Source organism: Ranitomeya variabilis, chromosome 6, assembly GCF_051348905.1.
Source record: "Ranitomeya variabilis isolate aRanVar5 chromosome 6, aRanVar5.hap1, whole genome shotgun sequence".
Taxonomy (NCBI): domain Eukaryota; kingdom Metazoa; phylum Chordata; class Amphibia; order Anura; family Dendrobatidae; genus Ranitomeya; species Ranitomeya variabilis.
Genome location: NC_135237.1, coordinates 106,546,006 through 106,568,374, shown reverse-complemented (window position 1 = coordinate 106,568,374; position 22,369 = coordinate 106,546,006). Strand labels below are relative to the sequence as shown.

The 22,369-nt window shown below is 44.9% G+C and overlaps 1 protein-coding gene across 1 annotated transcript in view; it reads left to right on the top strand.

Moving 5' to 3' along the window:
- Nucleotides 1–244: 244 nt before the first annotated feature.
- Nucleotides 245–22,369, top strand: part of EFHB (EF-hand domain family member B) — a 79,936-nt gene continuing 57,811 nt past the window's right edge. Inside the window, exon 1 of the mRNA XM_077268883.1 lies at nt 245–393. Within this exon, the coding sequence (XP_077124998.1) occupies nt 316–393 (78 nt within the window). The 5' untranslated portion in view covers nt 245–315. The remainder of the gene's footprint in view (nt 394–22,369) is intronic.

The window sequence follows — 22,369 nt, the reverse complement described above, 5'->3', positions numbered from 1 at the left end:
TGCTCAGTGTTGCTTTTAAGGGGAATCTGAGTGGGAGCTCAGTCCAGGGCTGAACTCAACAGCGCCGGCTGTACCCTCATTGTTATTAGGTTACAATCCCCCTGGTAAGTAGTGTGCAGTGCACATGCCCTGTGATTAGGGCAGTGTGACCAGGCAGGAAGCTCAGGTTCCATGTACATAGATGTGTGAACAGCATAGAACTCCAGAACTGAGTGTTGCCAGGTAACGGACTGTACACATTCAGTGTTGCCGGGCACCAACAGAATCTTTGCTGGAGTTACCAGAGTGAAATTCTCAGTTCCACCAGGAGGGATAATGGGAGCCGAGAGGAATGAGGAGCCGAGCCTGATCTATCAGGGGAGATTTATAGACCGCTACCCCCACATCCGCAGTGTGAGTAGCACCCTGTCATCTGCTCTCTGCACAATTATGGGGGGCAATGTTCTGTTAGTAGAGGGACGTCTCATAAAATGTGGCTGCAATCAATAGGACTGTTCTGTTTAATTTCTTACATCACTACAGTACAGATGAGCTACAAGCTGTTTAGTAAAACGCACCATGTCATCATTCAGCCTCAGTGACAGGCTTGTCATGTAGTGACCGGAGATGTGACTGCAAAATCAGCATTCTGTTTTTTTTTTAAAGAGTAGTACCTCACCACATTTCACCTATCTAAACTATTAATATGGGCATACAGTTATAGACTGCTGAAAAAGTCATTCCTGTGTGCCTCATATCAGATGTCTTGTTGCTGAGAAATCATCTTTTATCACTATAAATTACCTCTTCCGGGCTCAAGGGAGGATGCTGTCTGGAATATAAGCCTATGTTCACAAGTTGCATTGTTGCTGCATTTTTTTATGCACATTTTAACCCCTTTCCGACCTTGGACATACTCAGTACATCATGGTTGGTTGGTACTTAAAACAACGCTTTATCATCAAACCGCCGAACAAAAAGTGAATTAAAACGAGATAAAAAAGACGGCTATAAATAAACATGGTACCGCTGAAAACGTCATTTTGTCCTGCAGAAAACAAGCTGCCATAATGCTCCATCAGCAAAAAAATAAAAAATGTATGGCTCTCACAATAAAGTGATTCAAAAATAATTATTTTTTCTATAAAATGGTCTTTATTGTATAAAAGCGCCAAAACGTAAAAAAACTATATAAATGAGGTACCGCTGTAATCGCACTGACTCAAAAAATAAAACTGCTTTATCAATTTTACCACACACGGAATGGCATAAACCCCCCACAAAAGAAATTCCTGATTTGCTGTTTTTTGTTAGTTCTGCCTCACAAAAATCAGAATAGAAAGCGATCAAAAAATGCCGTGCCCGAAAATGGTACTAATAATAATGCGAAATCGTCCAGCAAAAAACAAGCCATCACATGACTTTGTTGGCCAAACTATGGAAAAATTAATAGTTCTCAAAATGTGGTGACGCAAAAACTATTTTTTACAATAAAAAGCATCTTTTAGTGTGTGACAGCTGCCAAACATAAAATCCTGTTATAAATCTGGTATCTCTGTAATCAAAAAGTCGCCCTATCACTTATACCGCACAAGCAACGGCATAAAAAATAAATAAAAACAATTCTTCACCTACTGTTCATTTTTTCATTCTGCCTCACAAAAACTGCAGTAAGGTTCGGCGCACATTTATCCTGAGCTCTGCGTTGAGCGCTTACACCGTGATTTCAGTGTAAATCTCTGAAATACGTGATTCAGACGGAACCCTCGGAGATTCCCTATAATGAGGCAGATGGAGGCACTGTGGACGTCATCTGACCTGTGATCCAGTGGTGTCCGTCTTTTTTGCCGTGCATAAAAGTGCCATCGGCCACAGTTTTGTGCACTTCTGAAAAGAAGGACAGAGCTGAACAGAGGCCAGACGGAGTCCAGAGTAACTCTGCTGCCTCATTATAGTGAATAGATCCCTTGGGGGTTTCATCTGAATCACATCTCTCAGATTTAGATGGAAACCTCAAAGTAAGGCTGCCGTCACACTAGCCGCATTTGGTCAGTATTTTACAAATCCCAAATCCAAATGCCTCCCACCCTTCTGAGCCCCACAGTATACCTAAACCACATATAGCATCCACGTTTGTCATTTCTGAAATAATGAAATCCCGCCTAACTTATGGGGGCATGTCTCCAGAAGCACGGGCTGGGCATAATACAGGTCCTTCTCAAAAAATTAGCATATAGTGTTAAATTTCATTATTTACCATAATGTAATGATTACAATTAAACTTTCATATATTATAGATTCATTATCCACCAACTGAAATTTGTCAGGTCTTTTATTGTTTTAATACTGATGATTTTGGCATACAACTCCTGATAACCCAAAAAACCTGTCTCAATAAATTAGCATATTTCACCCGACCAATCAAATAAAAGTGTTTTTTAATACCAAACAAAAAAACCATCAAATAATAATGTTCAGTTATGCACTCAATACTTGGTCGGGAATCCTTTGGCAGAAATGACTGCTTCAATGCGGCGTGGCATGGAGGCAATCAGCCTGTGACACTGCTGAGATGTTATGGAGGCCCAGGATGCTTCAATAGTGGCCTTAAGCTCATCCAGAGTGTTGGGTCTTGCGTCTCTCAACTTTCTCTTCACAATATCCCACAGATTCTCTATGGGGTTCAGGTCAGGAGAGTTGGCAGGCCAATTGAGCACAGTAATACCATGGTCAGTAAACCATTTACCAGTGGTTTTGGCACTGTGAGCAGGTGCCAGGTCGTGCTGAAAAATGAAATCTTCATCTCCATAAAGCATTTCAGCCGATGGAAGCATGAAGTGCTCCAAAATCTCCTGATAGCTAGCTGCATTGACCCTGCCCTTGATGAAACACAGTGGACCAACACCAGCAGCTGACATGGCACCCCACACCATCACTGACTGTGGGTAATTGACACTGGACTTCAGGCATTTTGGCATTTCCTTCTCCCCAGTCTTCCTCCAGACTCTGGCACCTTGATTTCCGAATGACATGCAAAATTTGCTTTCATCAGAAAAAAGTACTTGGGACCACTTAGCAACAGTCCAGTGCTGCTTCTCTGTAGCCCAGGTCAAGCGCTTCTGCCGCTGTTTATGGTTCAAAAGTGGCTTTACCTGGGGAATGCGGCACCTGTAGCCCATTTCCTGCACACGCCTGTGCACGGTGGCTCTGGATGTTTCCACACCAGACTCAGTCCACTGCTTCCTCAGGTTCCCAAAGGTCTGGAATCGGTCCTTCTCCACAATCTTCCTCAGGGTCCGGTCACCTCTTCTCGTTGTACAGCGTTTTCTGCCACATTGTTTCCTTCCAACAGACTTACCATTGAGGTGCCTTGATACAGCACTCTGGGAACAGCCTATTTGTTGAGAAATTTCTTTCTGGGTCTTACCCTCTTGCTTGAGGGTGTCAATGATGGCCTTCTTGACATCTGTCAGGTCGCTAGTCTTACCCATGATGGGGGTTTTGAGTAATGAACCAGGCAGGGAGTTTTTAAAAGCCTCAGGTATCTTTTGCATGTGTTTAGAGTTAATTAGTTGATTCAGAAGATTAGGGTAATAGGTCATTTAGAGAACCTTTTCTTGATATGCTAATTTATTGAGACAGGTTTTTTGGGTTATCAGGAGTTGTATGCCAAAATCATCAGTATTAAAACAATAAAAGACCTGACAAATTTCAGTTGGTGGATAATGAATCTATAATATATGAAAGTTTAATTGTAATCATTACATTATGGTAAATAATGAAATTTAACACTATATGCTAATTTTTTGAGAAGGACCTGTATACTGGTCACTGCAACGTACTGGTCACTACAGCGTACTGGTCACTACAACAGCAGTTTGCAATTTTCACTTGCTAACATTTATTGCTTCTTGTTTCTGGAAAATACCCATGGAGTCAAAATCAGCACTACACCTGTATATACAGTGGGTACGGAAAGTATTCAGACCCCTATACATTTTTCAGTCTTTGTTTCATTGCAGCCATTTGGTAAATTAAAAAAAGTTCATATTTTTCACAATCATTTACACTCTGCACCCCATCTTGACTTAAAAAAACAGAAATGTAGACATTTTGGAAAATGTAATAAAAAAGAAAAACTGAAATATCACATGGTCATAAGTATTCAGTCCCTTTGCTCAGACACTCATATTTACATCACATGCTGTCCATTTCCTTGTGATCCTCCTTGAGATGGTTCTATTCCTTCATTGGAGTCCAGCTGTGTTTAATTAAACTGATAGGACTTGATTTGGAAAGGCAAACACCTGTCTATATAAGACCTCACAGCTCACAGTGCATGTCAGACCAAATGAGAATCATGAGGTCAAAGGAACTGGCCAAGTAGCTCAGAGACAGAATTGTGGCAAGACACAGATCTGGCCAAGGTTACAACAGTATTTCTGCAGTACTCAAGGTTCCTAAGAGCACAGCGGCCTCCTTAATCCTTAAATGGAAGACATTTGGGACCACCAGATGTCTTCCTAGACCTGGCCGTCCAGCCAAACTGAGCAATTATGAGAGAAGAGCCTTGGTGAGAGAGGTAAAGAAGAACCCCAAGATCATTGTGGCTGAGCTCCAGAGATGCAGTAGGGAGATGGGAGAAGGTTCCACAAAGTCAACTATCACTCCACCAGTTCACCAGTCAGACCTTTATGGCAGAGTGGCCCGATGAAAGCCTCTCCTCAGTGAAGGCATATGAAAGCCCAAATAGAGTTTGCTAAAAAACACATGAAGGACTCCCAGACTATTAGAAATAAGATTCTCTGTTCTGATGAGATGAAGATAGACATTTTTGGTGATAATTCTAAGTGGTATGTGTGGAGAAAACCAGGCACTGCTCATCACCTGCCCAATACAATCCCAACAGTGAAACATGGTGGTGGCAGCATCATGCTCTGGGGGTGTTTTTCAGCTGCAGGGACAGGACGACTGGTTGTCATTAAAGGAAACATGAATGCGGCCAAGTATAGAGATATTCTGGATGAAAACCTCTTCCAGAGTGCTCTGGACCTCAGACTTGGCCAAAGGTTCACCTTCCAACAAGGCAATGACACTAAGCACACAGCTAAAATAAAGGTGTAGCTTCAGAACAACTCTGCAGCCATTCTTGACTGGCCCAGCCAGAGCCCTGACCTAAACCCAATTGAGCATCTCTGGAGAGACCTGAAAATGGCTGTCCACCAATGATCACCATCCAACCTGACGGAACTGGAGAGGATCTGCAAGGAAGAATGGCAGAGGATCCCCAAATCTAGGTGTGAAACACTTGTTGCATCATTCCCAAGAAGACTCATGACTACTGTACTAGCTCAAAAGGCTGCTTCTACTGAATACTGAGCAAAGGGTCTGATTGCTTATGACCATGTGACATTTCAGTTTTTCTTTTTTAATACATTTGCAAAAATTTCTACATTTTTGTTTTTTTCAGTCAAGGTGGGGTGCAGAGTGTACATTAATGAGAACAAAAATGAACTTTTTGAATTTACCAAATGGCTGCAATGAAACAAAGACTGAAAAATTTAAAGGGGTATGAATACTTTCCGTACCCACTGTAAATTCCCAAAGGGGTATAATTTCAAAAATGGGGTCACTTGAGGGTGATTCTACTCTTCCAGCAATTGGGGACTCTGTATATGGAGTCTGGAAATTATTTTAGGAAAATGTGTGCTCCAGGAGGCAAATAGCGCTCCGTTCCTCCCGGGTCTCTCCTTATGACTAAGTTGTACTGTACAGCCACATATTGCCACGTTCAGTAGAAATTGTGAGACAAATTTTGGTGCCATTTTTATCCACTTCTTGTGTGAAAATGTAAAATCTGGGGCTAAAACTTAATTTTGCTGGTAAAAATGTAGTTATTTTTTCTTCACTGCTTAATGGTATAAAACTATGTGCCACACCTGTGGTGTCAATATGATCACTGCTCCAGTATATGAATTCAGTGAGAGGTATAGTTTGTAAAATGGGGTCATTTATGTGGGGTTCTGCTGCTCTGACACATCATGGGCTCTCCCAGAGGGTCATGGTACCTGCAAACCATAACAGTAAAATTTGGCGCTCCTTGACTTCTGAGCTTTGCACTGTGCCTAAAAAATATTTCTCGATTACATGTTGGTGCACTTAGGAAAAAATGGACCTCAGTTTGTTGTAAAAAATTCTTATTAGCCCTTAGAAAAATTAAAAACTTGGGACTATTGCAGCGCCCCAGAGTCCTGGTCGTTGCAGTACTGACGCTCCGCCACTAAGGGGAGTGATGGTACGTCTGATGGCACTAAAGGAGTTCACCTGACCAGGTATCACAGTCACACATTACACTTCACACTCTGGCCACCAGGGGGAGCAAAGGGTTCTATGTATTAGGCCACTCCTCACACTCTGGTAAAACTGGGGGTCGGATAGGAAGTTAGACAGAAGCTGACTGGGTTTTGCCCAGGCAACATCCTGTGAGAGAGGGAGTTCCTGGGAAGATTCAGGGGGGTCTCTGTCAGGGGTGGGATCCTGACAGTGGCCTAGCGAAAAGGACAGAACGTTACGGAGCCGCGCCTGCACCCGTTGCGGTGGCATTTTAAGAAAGGACACGAAGCGAGGTTTATTGTGGAGAAGTGAGAAACGAGATCACAGCACAAAGGAGAATAGAACCAGTAGGAGTCGTGCCTTAAGATCGTGGCAACATCCTACTGAGGCGCGTAGCCGGTGGCCGGAACGCCGAGGAAGTATTGGGCTCCAAGCATTACTTCAAACAGCGGCAGGACATATAACTTTAGGTTGGCTGTCTCACCTAAATCACCTAAGCAGACAACGGAGGCAATTGTGGGAGAGGGGCGTCTCTAGGGTCCCAGAATAACTCCAGGCCTACCCCGTCATACGGGTGCATCCTAGCCAAATGATCTGGGGGACGGAGAGAGAAAGAACATCAGAAACAGACACAACAGTTGTGAGGACTATCCCGTGGTGCTCAGCAGGGAGGTACTACAACACACAGGCGCTAGAAGGTAGGCACTGATTTCCACCTGCAAAGGGAACTCTGGATGTGCCTTCGGACCGGCCGGTCTCAGCCAGCCCTGTTAGCAGTGCTCTGGATTGCGGATCCTGAAGCCTTCAGTAAAGAGGTAAAGAGACTGCAACCCTGTGTCCTCATTATTCATCGCACCTTGCACCACGCACCATCATCACACCTTTCATTGGACGCCCCTTAGCAGGGTCACAGACCGGGTCTAGCCACCGTGACAACCCCAGGACCGAGACAGAGAGGCCCAGTACCGAGTCACCCGCGGCCCTGCGTCTGGGGGCGCTCCAACTTGGCGTCACGAACAGGATCTACTTAAGCCTGAAGAATCAGGTCATGTGTGCCTTGGAACTGTGTCTGAATTGTGCTTGAACTGTGACTTATTACAAAGACTGTGTATTGCAAGATTCCCGCCAAAACCACCGCCATTACAGCACTACGCGGAGCGCAGAAGAAGGGCGTGGAAGTGGGCGTAAACAAGCTGAAGAGCGCGAAAGACAATGGCCGCCCAGTCTAAGTATTGCTGTATCCTGAGGACGTGTCCGTCAGCGGCTGAGGTCCGCCTCCTCATTCTCTATGGAGGGTGGAGACCATGGAGATGGGGCCGCCCCAGAAAAAGAGCGCGGGAAGAAGATCCAGAGGAGGGGACAAAGATGGTGACTTCCAGGACACCGCCTGGGGACGACCCGGCTCAGCGCAGCGCTGCATCACCTGCAGCAGTCCCGGATTCACCATTGCTGCAGGGACTGACCATCGCGGAGCTGCCGATGGGAAGGCCCAGCAGACAGTCGCCTGATGACTGGGAAGCCGCAGCTGAAGCCCGGCAGCTGGCGCGCTGCCGAGAAGCCCACGCTCGTGTGAGTTCTCGGTTGGGCCATCCGACGGAGATCCGCCTGTCCCCCGTGTCCCCCACTCTACCCGCTCCGACCGCGGCAGACCCACGAACCCTGCCAGCGAATCGTGAGCCACGGGAGCCGGACCTGAGGATCCTGCCGGTGACAGGATGCCGACGACACCTGGTGGCGGCGTGGAGGAAACAGCCCCGACCTGTGGCCACGATCGACCTAACGGGTGATGTGGAGGTCCCACCATCGAAGTGGGGTGTGGTAGTCATCTTTAACTCCCAGGAAGGAAGGGGAGTCATCCAGGAGATTGGGGAGCCACTAAAGGTCCACGTCACCCGGAGCGAGGTGGAGCTTTGCTATGGAGAGATCGATGCGGATCGCGACCTGGAACCCGGGGAGGCCGTGACCTACACCCGGTGGCAAAGAGGGACCGGTTGGACGGCCCGGGGCGTCCAGCGGTGCGCAACCCTTCAGGCCACTACTGAGGCTCAGGGGACCATACCCGTTGCGGGAAAGATGATAGAAGCCACTGCTATGGACCACCAGGCTGCCCAGGCCCATCGTGTGACTATGGGTCCCACCCATTCTCGGCTGAGAAGGGTGGTCGGTGAGGTGAAGCCGCTGTCGCCAGAACCAGAGTAAGCTTCGATACTCTGAAACTGTAAATAGTTACTTGTTTGTCTTCTTGATGTTTTGCTGCTTTAAACCCGACCAGGGTTATTCTTAAAGGGATCCCTTTGTTTACCCGGGATACCTATTGTTTTTGCTTTTGTTCATCGTTATTTACAAAGACTGCCGAATCATGGATGGTGAATGGTTCACAAACTGTGTTGTAAATAGTTCGCACCTTCTTAAAGGTGCCCCCCACTGGTTTTACAAAAAGGAGAACTTTTTGAAGAGACTGTTCTTGAATACAGCACAGACGTTCTTGCCTTTAAACGAACTTGCAGATAGAGAGTCTGCACTACCTCAAAGACACTTGAGTCCCTCTTAAAGGGAATGTTCACGTGTTGCACTTAAGTATGATGTTGCCTTAAGAAAAAGTTGGATTGTAATAATGTTTACATAGGAATAGTATGTAGTTAGTTAGGTAGCAATAGGAATTGTTTAATGATGTTACTAAAGATTGAGGACAGGAAAGAGTTGAAAGCCGAATTTCAATAAAGAGAACCCGTAGGGGTTAGTGAGTCCTCCTGGAAACCATACAGAGATGGTTGATTGATCTTATACTGTGAATAAAAATTGAGCTTATAGAAGAAAGAGAGGCAGCAGGCCCGGACGAGTAGCCAGGCGGTCCTGCATGTTCAAAGTAAAAATAAAAATGTTGTATTTAGAAAATAAAGACAAAGTTAATTTATATCTTAGAGTTTTATAGTAGGCCTTTAGTGGGTTCAGCTTATATGCCCTTAAAGGAAAAGTTAAATTATTGTTCAAAAATTTTCACTTAGCAGATAGAATACCCGGCTGGGTAATGATGGTTATTTATAGTCGAGTTAGTCATAAGTGTTATTTATAACCTTGAGTAAAAATGTAAATATGTTTCTGTTTGTAACGTTCAAGCATCCTTACCTCCCATTAAGGGAAGCACTGTTAAATTTACTTGTTCATTGCATTTCAAAATTTTGTATGTCTTTTACTAACATGTATTGTTGTTCTTCTTCCCAGTCCGGGAGTACTGGATTTAACCGGGGGGAGTGCAGCGCCCCAGAGTCCTGGTCGTTGCAGTACTGATGCTCCGCCACTAAGGGGAGTGATGGTACGTCTGATGGCACTAAAGGAGTTCACCTGACCAGGTATCACAGTCACACATTACACTTCATACTCTGGCCACCAGGGGGAGCAAAGGGTTCTATGTATTAGGCCACTCCTCACACTCTGGTAAAACTGGGGGTCGGATAGGAAGTTAGACAGAAGCTGACTGGGTTTTGTCCAGGCAACATCCTGTGAGAGAGGGAGTTCCTGGGAAGATTCAGGGGGGTGTCTGTCAGGGGTGGGATCCTGACAGTGGCCTAGCGAAAAGGTCAGAACGTTACGGAGCCGCGCCTGCACCCGTTGCGGTGGCATCTTAAGAAAGGACACGAAGCGAGGTTTATTGTGGAGAAGTGAGAAACGAGATCACAGCACAAAGGAGAGTAAAACCAGTAGGAGTCGTGCCTTAAGATCGTGGCAACATCCTACTGAGGCGCGTAGCCGGTGGCCGGAACGCCGAGGAAGTATTGGGCTCCAAGCATTACTTCAAACAGCGGCAGGACAGTTAACTTTAGGTTGGCTGTCTCACCTAAATCACCTAAGCAGACAACGGAGGCAATTGTGGGAGAGGGGCGTCTCTAGGGTCCCAGAATAACTCCAGGCCTACCCCGTCATACGGGTGCATCCTAGCCAAATGATCTGGGGGACGGAGAGAGAAAGAACATCAGAAACAGACACAACAGTTGTGAGGACTATCCCGTGGTGCTCAGCAGGGAGGTACTACAACACACAGGCGCTAGAAGGTAGGCACTGATTTCCACCTGCAAAGGGAACTCTGGATGTGCCTTCGGACCGGCCGGTCTCAGCCAGCCCTGTTAGCAGTGCTCTGGATTGCGGATCTTGAAGCCTTCAGTAAAGAGGTAAAGAGACTGCAACCCTGTGTCCTCGTTATTCATCGCATCTTGCACCACGCACCATCATCACACCTTCCCTTCCTAGCCCTTGTCGTGCGCCCAAACAGTAGTTTTCTCTGTCATATGGGATATCGGCATACTCGGGAGAAATTGCTCAACAAACAGTGTTTTTCTCCCTCATATGGTGTATTGACTTACTCAGGAAAAAAAGCATAACAAATTGAATGGTTCAAGTTCTCCTGTTACCCTTATGAAAATGCAATATTTTGTGCTGAAAACATATTTGTGGGGAAAATTCTATTTTTTTTTTAATTTTTACATCTCAACGTTATAAACTTCTGTGAAGGACCTGAGGGTTCAATGTGCTCACCACTCATCTAGATCAGTTCCCTGAGGGGGTCTAAATTCCAAAATGGTTTCACTTGTGGGGGATTTTCACTGTTCAGGCACATCAGAAGCTCTCCAAATGCGACATGGCATCTGCTAATTGTTGCAGCAAATTTTGCATTCAAAAAGTCAAATGGCGCTCCTTCTCTTCCGAACCCTGCCGTGTGCCCAAACAGTAATTTTCTCTGTCATATGGGATATCGGCATACTCGGGAGAAATTGGTCAACAAATTTTGGGGTCCATATTTTCCTGTTACCCTTGTCAAAATAAAAAATTTGGGATCTGAAGTACATTTTTTGGGAAAGAAAGTGAAATGTTAATTTTTATCCACATTCCAAAAATTCCTGCGAAGCACCTGAAGGGTTAATAAACTTCTTGAATGTGGTTTTGAGCACCTTGAGAGGTGCGGTTTTTAGAATGACATCACATTTGGGTATCTTCTATTATATAGACCTCTCAAAGTGACTTCATGTGATGTGGTCCCTAAAAAAAAATGGTGTTGTAAAAATGAGACAAAATATGTAACGATAGTACAGAATTAATGGGGTTGTCCAAGTTTGAGGCTAAGTAAACATGAGAAGAGAAGCAGATCACAATGGAGTACCAAACAAATGATTCACTGAAACCAAGAGTAAAATGTAGTAGATGCTGAAGTAGAAAGATATGTCAGTTCAACAACCAAACACATCCAATACACGTGTTTCACAAATGCTTAGTACGGGGAGGTTGGTGGCAGGGCCAGGAAACACCTGCCTAGGATGCTATCTCCTGCCTACCTGAGGGGGGCACAGGTACGGAGGTGGGCGATGTCAGTCACTGACACCTCTCACCCCTCTCTTTGTCCTGCCATCCCTCCCTCACTGCTCTCAATTGCATTTCAGTCTATGAGATGCAAACTCATTTGCTGTGTTCGCAGCCGGCACAGGGGCAGAGGAGCTTTCATTTCCCTGCTCCACCGGGATCTACAGCAAGACACTTGCCACTTCCAGCCTGTGCCTTGTTGGAAAAGGATCACTCAGGGGACGTTGGATGGCGCTGTGCAGTGACATCATTGCGCCATCCAGCGTTTACTGTTGCACAGCACAGAGGAAACAGTGGACCGGTAGCCGGGATTAGGTAAATATGAGCTTTTCTTTATTCTTATATTACTGTGCAGGGATGCCTAAAGTGAGGGGAGGGGCTGTACTGATGGAGGGGGCATAAAATAAGGGGAGGAACTGTGCTGATAAGGCGAATAAAATGAGGCCAGGGGCTGAGGGAACCTGCAGAGAAGAGTTGTGGATCTGAAAAGTCATCATGGCATCTAGACAAGATGGAGATGAAAAGAAAGAGATGACTCCAGAGAGGATGTAATCTATAAGATACCTGGGTGTACTGTAAGGGTATGTGCACACGTCAGGATTTCTTGCAGAAATTTCCTGAAGAAAACCAGAAATTTTCTACAAGAAATCCGCATTATTTTTTTTTCGCGTTTTTTTCGCATTTTTTTTTAGCATTTTGCAAGCGTAATTAGCTTGCAGAATGCTAAAGTTTTCCAAGCGATCTGTAGCATCGCTTGGAAAACTGATTGACAGGTTGGTCACACTTGTCAAACATAGTGTTTGACAAGTGTGACCAACTTTTTATTATAGATGCAGCCTATGCAGCATCAATAGTAAAAGATAGAATGTTTAAAAATAATAAAAAAAATGGTTATAATCACCTGCAGACAGCTGATCTCCTCAGCGGCTTCCGTTCCTATAGATGGTGTGTGTGTGCAGGACCTTCGATGACGTCGTGGTCACGTGACCGCGACGTCATCGCGGTCATGTGACCGCGACGTCATCGCAGGTCCTTCACACACACCAGCTATAGGAACGGAAGCGGCCACGTGCACTGCTGAGAGGCGGGAAGACTCCGGGGGCCATCGAAGGTGAGTATATGACTATTTTTTATTTTAATTCTTTTTTTTTTTTACCAATTATATGGTGCCCAGTCCGTGGAGGAGAGTCTCCTCTCCTCCACCCTGGGTACCAACCGCACATAATCTGCTTACTTCCCGCATGGTGGGCACAGCCCCGTGCGGGAAGTAAGCAGATCAATGCACTCCTAGGTGTGCGGAATCCCCAAAATTCCGCAAATTTAATGAATATGTTGCTTTTTTTTCCGCGATGCGATTTTTTTCGCGGAAAAAAATGCAACATTTGCACAAGAAATGCGGAATACACTGAAAATAATGGGAGGCATATGTAAGTGTTTTTTTGGTGTTTTTATCACGTTTTTATAGCGAAAAAACGCGAAAAAAACTCGAAAAATACTGAACGTGTGCACATGGCCTAAATGTTTTTTTGTGATACTGACTATTTCTCATAAGTACTGTGGTTCCTCTATGGTCTGTAGTTTAATGACGACTGTTAATAACTACTCCCAGTATCTCTTTTCCATTATTAACCCCTTTACCCCCAAGGGTGGTTTGCACGTTAATGACGGGCCAATTTTTACAATTCTGACCACTGTCACTTTATGAGGTTATAACTCTGGAACGCTTCAACGGATCCTGATGATTCTGACATTTTTTCTCGTGATATATTGAACTTCATGATAGTAGTAAAATTTATTTGATATTACCTGCGTTTATTTGTGAAAAAAATTCCCAATTTTCCAACTTTGAATTTTTATGCCCTTAAATCACAGAGATATAGCACACAAAATACTTAATAAGTAACATTTCCTGTTGTGAATTCCGTTCTTGGGCTCCATCCTGTGGTCATGAATGGTATTTTTGGGAGTTCTGCCCTTGGGCTCCCTCTGGTGGTTTCAAGTGGAACTTAGCAGCTGCTTTCACTAATCGGTGCCCTGGCCTTGTTATTTAACTGGGCTTTAGGCTGTAGTTGATGCCAGCTGTCAATGTTTCTTCCTGTGGATTCAGTCCTTTCCTGGAAGTTCTCTGTTGGCCAGTCCATTTCAGCTTAAGATAAGTTCTGCTAGTTTTTGGGTGTTTCCCTGCTTATGACCTTCTGTTCAGTTTAAGTTATGTCTCTTTTGTCCAGCTTGTCATTATGAATTATTCCGGCTAGTTGGAAGCTCTGGGGTCGCAGATTTGCTCCTCCACACCGTGAGTCGGTGTGGAGGTTATTTTTTGTAAACTCTGCGTGGACTTTTAGTATTTATACTGACCGCACAGTAGCCTTTTCTATCTCTGTCTATTTAGATAGTTTTGGCCTCCTTTGCTAAATCTAGTTTCATTTCTGAGTTTGTCATTTCCCTCTCCACTCACCGTCAATATTTGTGGGGGGCTATCTTTCCTTTGGGGGTTTCTCTGAGGCGAGATAGTTTTCCGTTTCCATCTTCAGGGGTAGCTAGTTCTTAGGCTGTGAAGAGGCGTCTAGGCAGAGATAGGCACGCTCCATGGCTATTTCTAGTGTTGGTGTTAGGAGTAGGGATTGCGGTCAGTAAAGCTACCACCTCCCCAGAGCTAGTACTTTATTTGTTTTACCCACCAGGTCATTTCAGTTCTGCTCCGTAATCACTAGGTCATAACAGTGATTACTGTCGGTGGAGCTGCCACCTCCGCTGAGCTTGTCCATGATTGGCCTTACCCACCAGGTCATCTCAGTACTGCTCCGTAACCACCAGGCCATAACAGTACAGCTGGCCCACAATGTGTTAAATGCATCTCAAAAGAGGGAAAAGAAAGTTCTGAGTCATTGTTTTTTTTTTCTTGTTGCCTGTTTTGTCTTTTTTTTTCCCCTTGATTTTTGGATGGTGCAGGAGCTTGGTGCTGATATGGAGGTTCAGGGTCTGTCTGCGCGTGTTGATCATCTCGCTGCAAGGGTACAGAGTATCCAAGACTATGTTGTTCAAACTCCTGTTTCTGAGCCTAGAATTCCTATCCCTGATTTGTTTTCTGGGGATAGATCTAAGTTTTTGAACTTTAAAAATAATTGCAGATTGTTTTTTGCTCTGAGACCCCGTTCCTCTGGTGACCCCATTCAGCAGGTGAAGATTGTTATTTCTCTGCTGCGTGGCGACCCGCAGGACTGGGCATTCTCCCTTGAGCCAGGGAATCCTGCATTGCTCAATGTAGATTCATTTTTTCAAGCACTTGGACTTCTTTATGACGAACCTAATTCTGTGGATCAGGCAGAAAAAATTTTACTGGCTCTGTGTCAGGATCAGGAAGCAGCAGAGATATATTGTCAGAAATTTAGAAAGTGGTCTGTGCTTACAAAATGGAATGAGGATGCCCTGGCAGCTATTTTCAGAAAGGGTCTTTCTGAAGCCCTTAAAGATGTTATGGTGGGGTTTCCCACGCCTGCTGGTTTGAATGAATCAATGTCTCTGGCCATTCAGATTGATCGGCGCCTACGTGAACGTAAGATGGTGCACCATATGGCAGTGTCCTCTGGGCAGAGTTCTGAGACTATGCAATGTGATAGGATTTTGACGAGAGCAGAACGGCAGGAGTTCAGACGTCAGAATGGGTTGTGTTTTTACTGTGGTGACGCTACTCATGCTATCTCTGACTGCCCGAAGCGAACTAAGAGGGTTGCTAGGTCGGTTACCATCAGTACTGTACAGCCTAAATTTCTCTTGTCTATTACCCTGATTTGCTCATTGTCGTCCTTTTCTGTAATGGCATTTGTGGATTCTGGCGCTGCCCTGAACTTAATGGACCTAGAATTTGCCAAGCGCTGTGGTTTTTCCTTGGAGCCTTTGCGGAACCCTATTCCCTTGAGGGGGATTGATGCTACGCCATTGGCCAAGAATAAACCTCAGTACTGGACACAGTTAGCCATGAACATGGCTCCAGCACATCAGGAAAATATTCGCTTTTTGGTGTTGCATAATTTGCATGATGTGGTTGTGCTGGGGTTTCCATGGTTACAGGTACATAATCCAGTGCTGGATTGGAAATCTATGTCTGTGACTAGTTGGGGTTGTCAGGGGATACATAGTGACATCCCCCTGATGTCAATTTCCTCGTCCCCTTCTTCTGAAGTTCCTGAGTTTTTGTTGGATTTCCAGGATATATTTGAGGAGCCTAAATCCAGTCCTCTGCCTCCTCTCCTCATAGGGACTGTGATTGCGCTATTAATTTGATTCCTGGCTGTAAGTTCCCTAAGGGTCGACTTTTCAATCTGTCTGTGCCAGAGCATGCCGCTATGCGGAGTTATGTAAAGGAGTCCTTGGAGAAGGGGCATATTCGCCCGTCTTCGTCACCGTTGGGAGCGGGGTTCTTTTTTGTTGCCAAGAAGGATGGCTCCTTGAGGCCCTGTATAGATTATCGCCTTCTCAATAAGATCACAGTCAAATTCCAGTACCCTTTGCCTTTGCTCTCTGATTTGTTTGCTCGGATTAAAGGGGCTAGCTGGTTTACCAAGATTGACCTTCGAGGGGCGTATAATCTTGTTCGCATCAAACAGGGTGATGAATGGAAAACAGCATTTAATACGCCCGAAGGCCATTTTGAATATCTTGTGATGCCTTTCGGGCTCTCTAATGCTCCATCTGTGTTTCAGTCCTTTATGCATGATATTTTCCGGGAGTATCTGGATAAATTCATGATTGTATATTTGGATGACATTTTGTTTTTTTCCGATGATTGGGAGTCTCATGTGAAGCAGGTCAGGATGGTATTTCAGATTCTCCGTGCTAATACACTGTTTGTGAAGGGGTCTAAGTGCCTTTTTGGAGTTCAGAAGGTTTCTTTTCTGGGGTTCATTTTTTCTCCCTCGGCTATTGAAATGGACCCTGTTAAGGTCCAGGCTATTTATGATTGGATAATCATACGAAGAAGAAGAAATATGCGGCACTCACCCTTTAGTTGCTGTGCTTGCGTGTTCTTTATTGGATAAGAATACAATTAGTTACAGACGTCCATTTGGACTACAGATGAACGAGAGGGTGCGGGAGTGTGGACGATGGCCGTTTCGCACAAAGTGTGCTTCAACGGGTCCATTTATTTATGATTGGACTCAACCCACATCTGTGAAGAGCCTTCAGAAATTTTTGGGCTTTGCTAATTTTTATCGCCGCTTCATTGCTAATTTTTCTACTGTGGTTAAACCTCTGACCGATTTGACCAAGAAAGGTGCTGATGTGGTGAATTGGTCCTCCGCGGCTGTGGAGGCCTTTCAGGAGCTTAAGCGTCGTTTTACTTCTTCCCCTGTGTAGCATCAGCCAGATGTCTCTCTCCCTTTTCAGGTTGAGGTTGACGCTTCTGAGATTGGGGCAGGAGCTGTTCTGTCTCAGAGAAGTTCTGATGGCTCTGTGTTGAAACCATGTGCTTTCTTCTCCAGAAAGTTTTCGCCTGCTGAGCGTAATTATGATGTCGGCAATCGGAAGTTGTTGGCTATGAAGTGGGCATTTGAGGAGTGGCGACATTGGCTTGAGGGAGCTAAGCATCGTGTTGTGGTCTTGACCGATCATAAGAATCTGATTTACCTTGAGTCTGCCAAGCGGTTGAATCCTAGACAGGCTCGGTGGTCTTTGTTTTTCTCCCGTTTTGATTTTGTGGTCTCGTATCTTCCGGGATCTAAGAATGTGAAGGCTGATGCCCTGTCTAGGAGTTTTTTGCCTGATTCTCCGGGAGTCCGTGAGCCGGCTGGTATTCTCAAGGAGGGGGTGATTCTTTCTGCTATCTCCCCTGATTTGCGGCGGGTGCTTCAGGAGTTTCAGGCTGATAGACCCGACTGCTGTCCTGTGGGGAAATTGTTTGTTCCTGATAGATGGACTAGTAAGGTGATTTCTGAGATTCATTGTTCGGTGTTGGCCGGTCATCCTGGGATCTTTGGTACCAGAGATTTGGTTGCCAGGTCCTTTTGGTGGCCTTCTTTGTCACGGGATGTGCGTTCCTTCGTGCAGTCCTGTGGGACCTGTGCCCGGGCTAAGCCCTGCTGTTCTTGTGCTAGTGGGTTGCTTTTGCCTTTGCCTATCCCTGAGAGGCCCTGGACGCATATTTCCATGGATTTTATTTCTGATCTTCCTGTTTCTCAGAAGATGTCTGTCATCTGGGTGGTTTGTGACCGGTTTTCTAAAATGGTCCACTTGGTACCTTTGCCTAAGTTGCCTTCCTCCTCTGATTTGGTTCCTTTGTTTTTCCAGCATGTGGTTCGTTTGCATGGTATTCCGGAGAATATTGTGTCTGACAGAGGTACCCAGTTTGTTTCTAGATTTTGGCGGTCCTTTTGTGCTAGAATGGGCATCAATTTGTCTTTTTCTTCGGCATTTCACCCTCAGACTAATGGACAGACGGAGCGAACCAATCAGACCTTGGAAACCTATTTGAGATGCTTTGTGTCTGCTGATCAGGATGATTGGGTTACCTTCTTGCCGTTGGCTGAGTTTGCCCTTAATAATCGGGCTAGTTCGGCTACTTTGGTTTCGCCTTTCTTTTGTAACTTCGGTTTTCATCCTCGTTTTTCTTCAGGGCAGGTTGAGCCTTCGGACTGTCCTGGGGTAGATTCTGTGGTGGACAGGTTGCAGCGGATTTGGACTCATGTGGTGGACAATTTAACATTGTCTCAGGAAAAGGCTCAACGTTTTGCTAACCGCCGTCGGTGCGTTGGTCCCCGGCTTCGGGTTGGGGATTTGGTCTGGTTGTCTTCTCGTCATGTTCCTATGAAGGTCTCTTCCCCTAAGTTCAAAGCCTCGTTTTATCGGTTCTTATAGGATTTCGGAAATTATCAATCTGGTGTCTTTTCGTTTGGCCCTTCCAGCTTCTTTTTCCATTCATAATGTGTTCCATAGATCTTTGTTGCGGAGATATGTGGTGCCCATGGTTCCCTCTGTTGACCCTCCTGCTCTGGTGTTTGTTGAGGGGGAGCTGGAATATGTGGTGGAGAAGATTTTGGATTCTCATCTTTCAAGGCGGAAACTTCAGTATCTGGTCAAGTGGAAGGGTTATGGCCAGGAGGATAACTCTTGGGTTTTTGCCTCCGATGTCCATGCTGCCGATTTGGTACGTGCTTTTCATTTTGCTCGTCCCGATCGGCCTGGGGGCTCTGGTGAGGGTTCGGTGACCCCTCCTCAAGGGGGGGGGGGTACTGTTGTGAATTCCGTTCTTGGGCTCCATCCTGTGGTCATGAATGGTATTTTTGGGAGTTCTGCCCTTGGGCTCCCTCTGATGGTTTCAAGTGGAACTTAGCAGCTGCTTTCACTAATCGGTGCCCTGGCCTTGTTATTTAACTGGGCTTTAGGCTGTAGTTGATGCCAGCTGTCAATGTTTCTTCCTGTGGATTCAGTCCTTTCCTGGAAGTTCTCTGTTGGCCAGTCCATTTCAGCTTAAGATAAGTTCTGCTAGTTTTTGGGTGTTTCCCTGCTTATGACCTTCTGTTCAGTTTAAGTTATGTCTCATTTGTCCAGCTTGTCATTATGAATTATTCCGGCTAGTTGGAAGCTCTGGGGTCGCAGATTTGCTCCTCCACACCGTGAGTCGGTGTGGAGGTTATTTTTTGTAAACTCTGCGTGGACTTTTAGTATTTATACTGACCGCACAGTAGCCTTTTCTATCTCTGTCTATTTAGATAGTTTTGGCCTCCTTTGCTAAATCTAGTTTCATTTCTGAGTTTGTCATTTCCCTCTCCACTCACCGTCAATATTTGTGGGGGGCTATCTTTCCTTTGGGGGTTTCTCTGAGGCGAGATAGTTTTCCGTTTCCATCTTCAGGGGTAGCTAGTTCTTAGGCTGTGAAGAGGCATCTAGGCAGAGATAGGCACGCTCCATGGCTATTTCTAGTGATGGTGTTAGGAGTAGGGATTGTGGTCAGTAAAGCTACCACCTCCCCAGAGCTAGTACTTTATTTGTTTTACCCACCAGGTCATTTCAGTTCTGCTCCGTAATCACTAGGTCATAACAGTGATTACTGTCGGTGGAGCTGCCACCTCCGCTGAGCTTGTCCATGATTGGTCTTACCCACCAGGTCATCTCAGTACTGCTCCGTAACCACCAGGCCATAACAATTTCCCACATGTCTACTTTACATAAGCACAGTTTTGGAACCAAATTTTTTTTTGTTAGGGAGTTATAAGGGATAAAAGTTGACCAACAATTTCTCATTTTTACAACACCATTTTTTTTTTAGGGACCACATCTCATTTGAAGTCACTTTGAGGGGTCTATATGATAGAAAATACCCAAGTGTGACAACAATATAAAAACTGCACCCCTCAAGGTGCTCAAAACCACATTCAAGAAGTTTATTAACCCTTCAGGTGTTTCACAGGAATTTTTGGAATGTTTAACAAAAAATGAAAATTTACTTCAGCTCCAATTTGTTTTATTTTACCAAGGGTAACAGGAGAAATTGCACCCCAAACGTTGTTGCGCAATTTGTCCCGAGTACGCTGATACCCCATATGTGGGGGTAAACCACTGTTTGTGCGCATGGCAGAGCTCAGAAGGGAAGGAGCACCATTTGACTTTTCAATACAAAATTGGCTGGAATTGAGATCGGACGCCATGTCGCATTTGGAGAGCCCCTGATGTGCCTAAACAGTGGAAACCCCCCAATTCTAACTGAAAACCTAACCCAAACACACCCCTAACCCTAATCCCAACCCTAACCATAACCCTAACCACAACCCTAACCCTAACCCTAAAGGGAAAATGGAAATAAATACATTTTTTTTATTTTATTATTTTTCCCTAACTAAGGGGGTGATGAAGAGGGGTTTGATTCATACATTTATAGTGGGTTTTTTAGCGGATTTTTATGATTGGCAGCTGTCACATACTAAAAGACGGTTTTTAATGGCAAAAAATTGTTTTTGCGTCTCCACATTTTGAGAGCTATAATTTTTTCAAATTTTGGTCCACAGAGTCATATGAGGTCTTGTTTTTTGTGGGACGAGTTGATGTTTTTATTGGTACCATTTTCGGGCACGTGACATTTTTTGATTGCTTTTTATTCCGATTTTTCTGAGGCAGAATGACCAAAAACCAGCAATTCATGAATTTCTTTTGGGGGGACGTTTACACCGTTCCACGTTTGGTAAAATTGATAAAGCAGTTTTGTTTTTCAGGTCAGTACGATTACAGCGATACCTCATTTATATCATTTTTTTTTTTTGTTTTGGCACTTTTATATGATAAAAACTATTTTATAGAAAAAATAATTATTTTTGCATCGCTTTATTCTGAAGACTATAACTTTTTTATTTTTTCGTTGATGACGTTGTATCACAGCTCGTTTTTTGTGGAACAAGATGACATTTTCAGCGGTACCATGCTTTTTCATATCCCTCTTTTTGATCGCGTGTTATTACACATTTTGTTCGGCGGTATGATAATAAAGAGTTGGTTTTTGCCTCGGGTTTTTTTTTACGATGTTCACTGAAGGGGTTAACTAGTGGGACAGTTTTATAGGTCGGGTCGTTACGGACGCGGCGATACTAAATATGTGTTTTTTTATAGTTTTTTTTAAATTTTAGATAAAGAAATGTATTTATTGGAACAATATATATATTTTTTCTTTATTTAGGATTTTTTTTTATAACTCATGTAAATATTTTTTTTTTTACTATTTTACTTTTGTCCCAGCGATCTGACAAGCACTGCAGGAGGCTTGCTGGCGCCTGCTCTGAGCAGGCGCTTGCAAGCCGCCTCCCTGCAGGAGCCGGAAGGAACCCCGTGGCCATTTTGGATCCGGGGCCTGCAGGGAGGAGACGCTCGGACTCTCAGATCAACGCGATGACATCGCGTTGCTCCGAGGGTCTCAGGGAAGCACGCAGAGAGCACCCTCCCTGCGCGATGCTTCCCTATGCTGCCGTAATGCTTTGATCATGTTTGATCGCAGTGTTCCAGGGGTTAATGTGCCAGGAGCGGTCCGTGACCCTCCTGGCACATAGTGCCGGATGTCAGCTGTGATAGTCAGCTGATGCCCGGCCCCGATCGGCGGTGCTCCCCCCGTGAGCGCGGCTGATCGGTGATGATGTACTATCCCATCAGTGGTCATACGGGTCCATACCACCTCGACGGGATAGTACGTCAGATGTCAGAAAGGGGTTAAGGATATACAGGGAGTTGTAGGGTTGTAGGTTCATGCAATACAATTGTTTATGGGGCTGACTTGATATTACAACAGATTGTTGTCCTATGCTTGGTTCTTGTACTCTTGGTTCTGGTCATGTGTTCATGTACTTATGGTGGATCTACTGATGCATTTATGTACTAATGATGGTTCTGGTGACCTATTCATGTACTGATGGTGGTTCTGGTGATATTCATATACTGATGGTGGTTCTGGTGATGTATTTACTGATGATATTTCTGCTGCCATATTCTTGTATTATTGATGGCTTTGGTGCTCTAATTATGTACTGATGATGATTTTGGCTTCGTATTCATGTACTGATGATGGTTCTGGTTGTGATTATATCACTAGAATCATCATCACATGAATACAGCGCCAGAACAATCATCACTACATGAATGTATCACCAGAACGCAACCAATCACAGCAAGCCGTGACATAATTTCAGGTCCTTCAGGATTTTAAAATTACGTTCCGGCGTTGTGATTGGTCGCG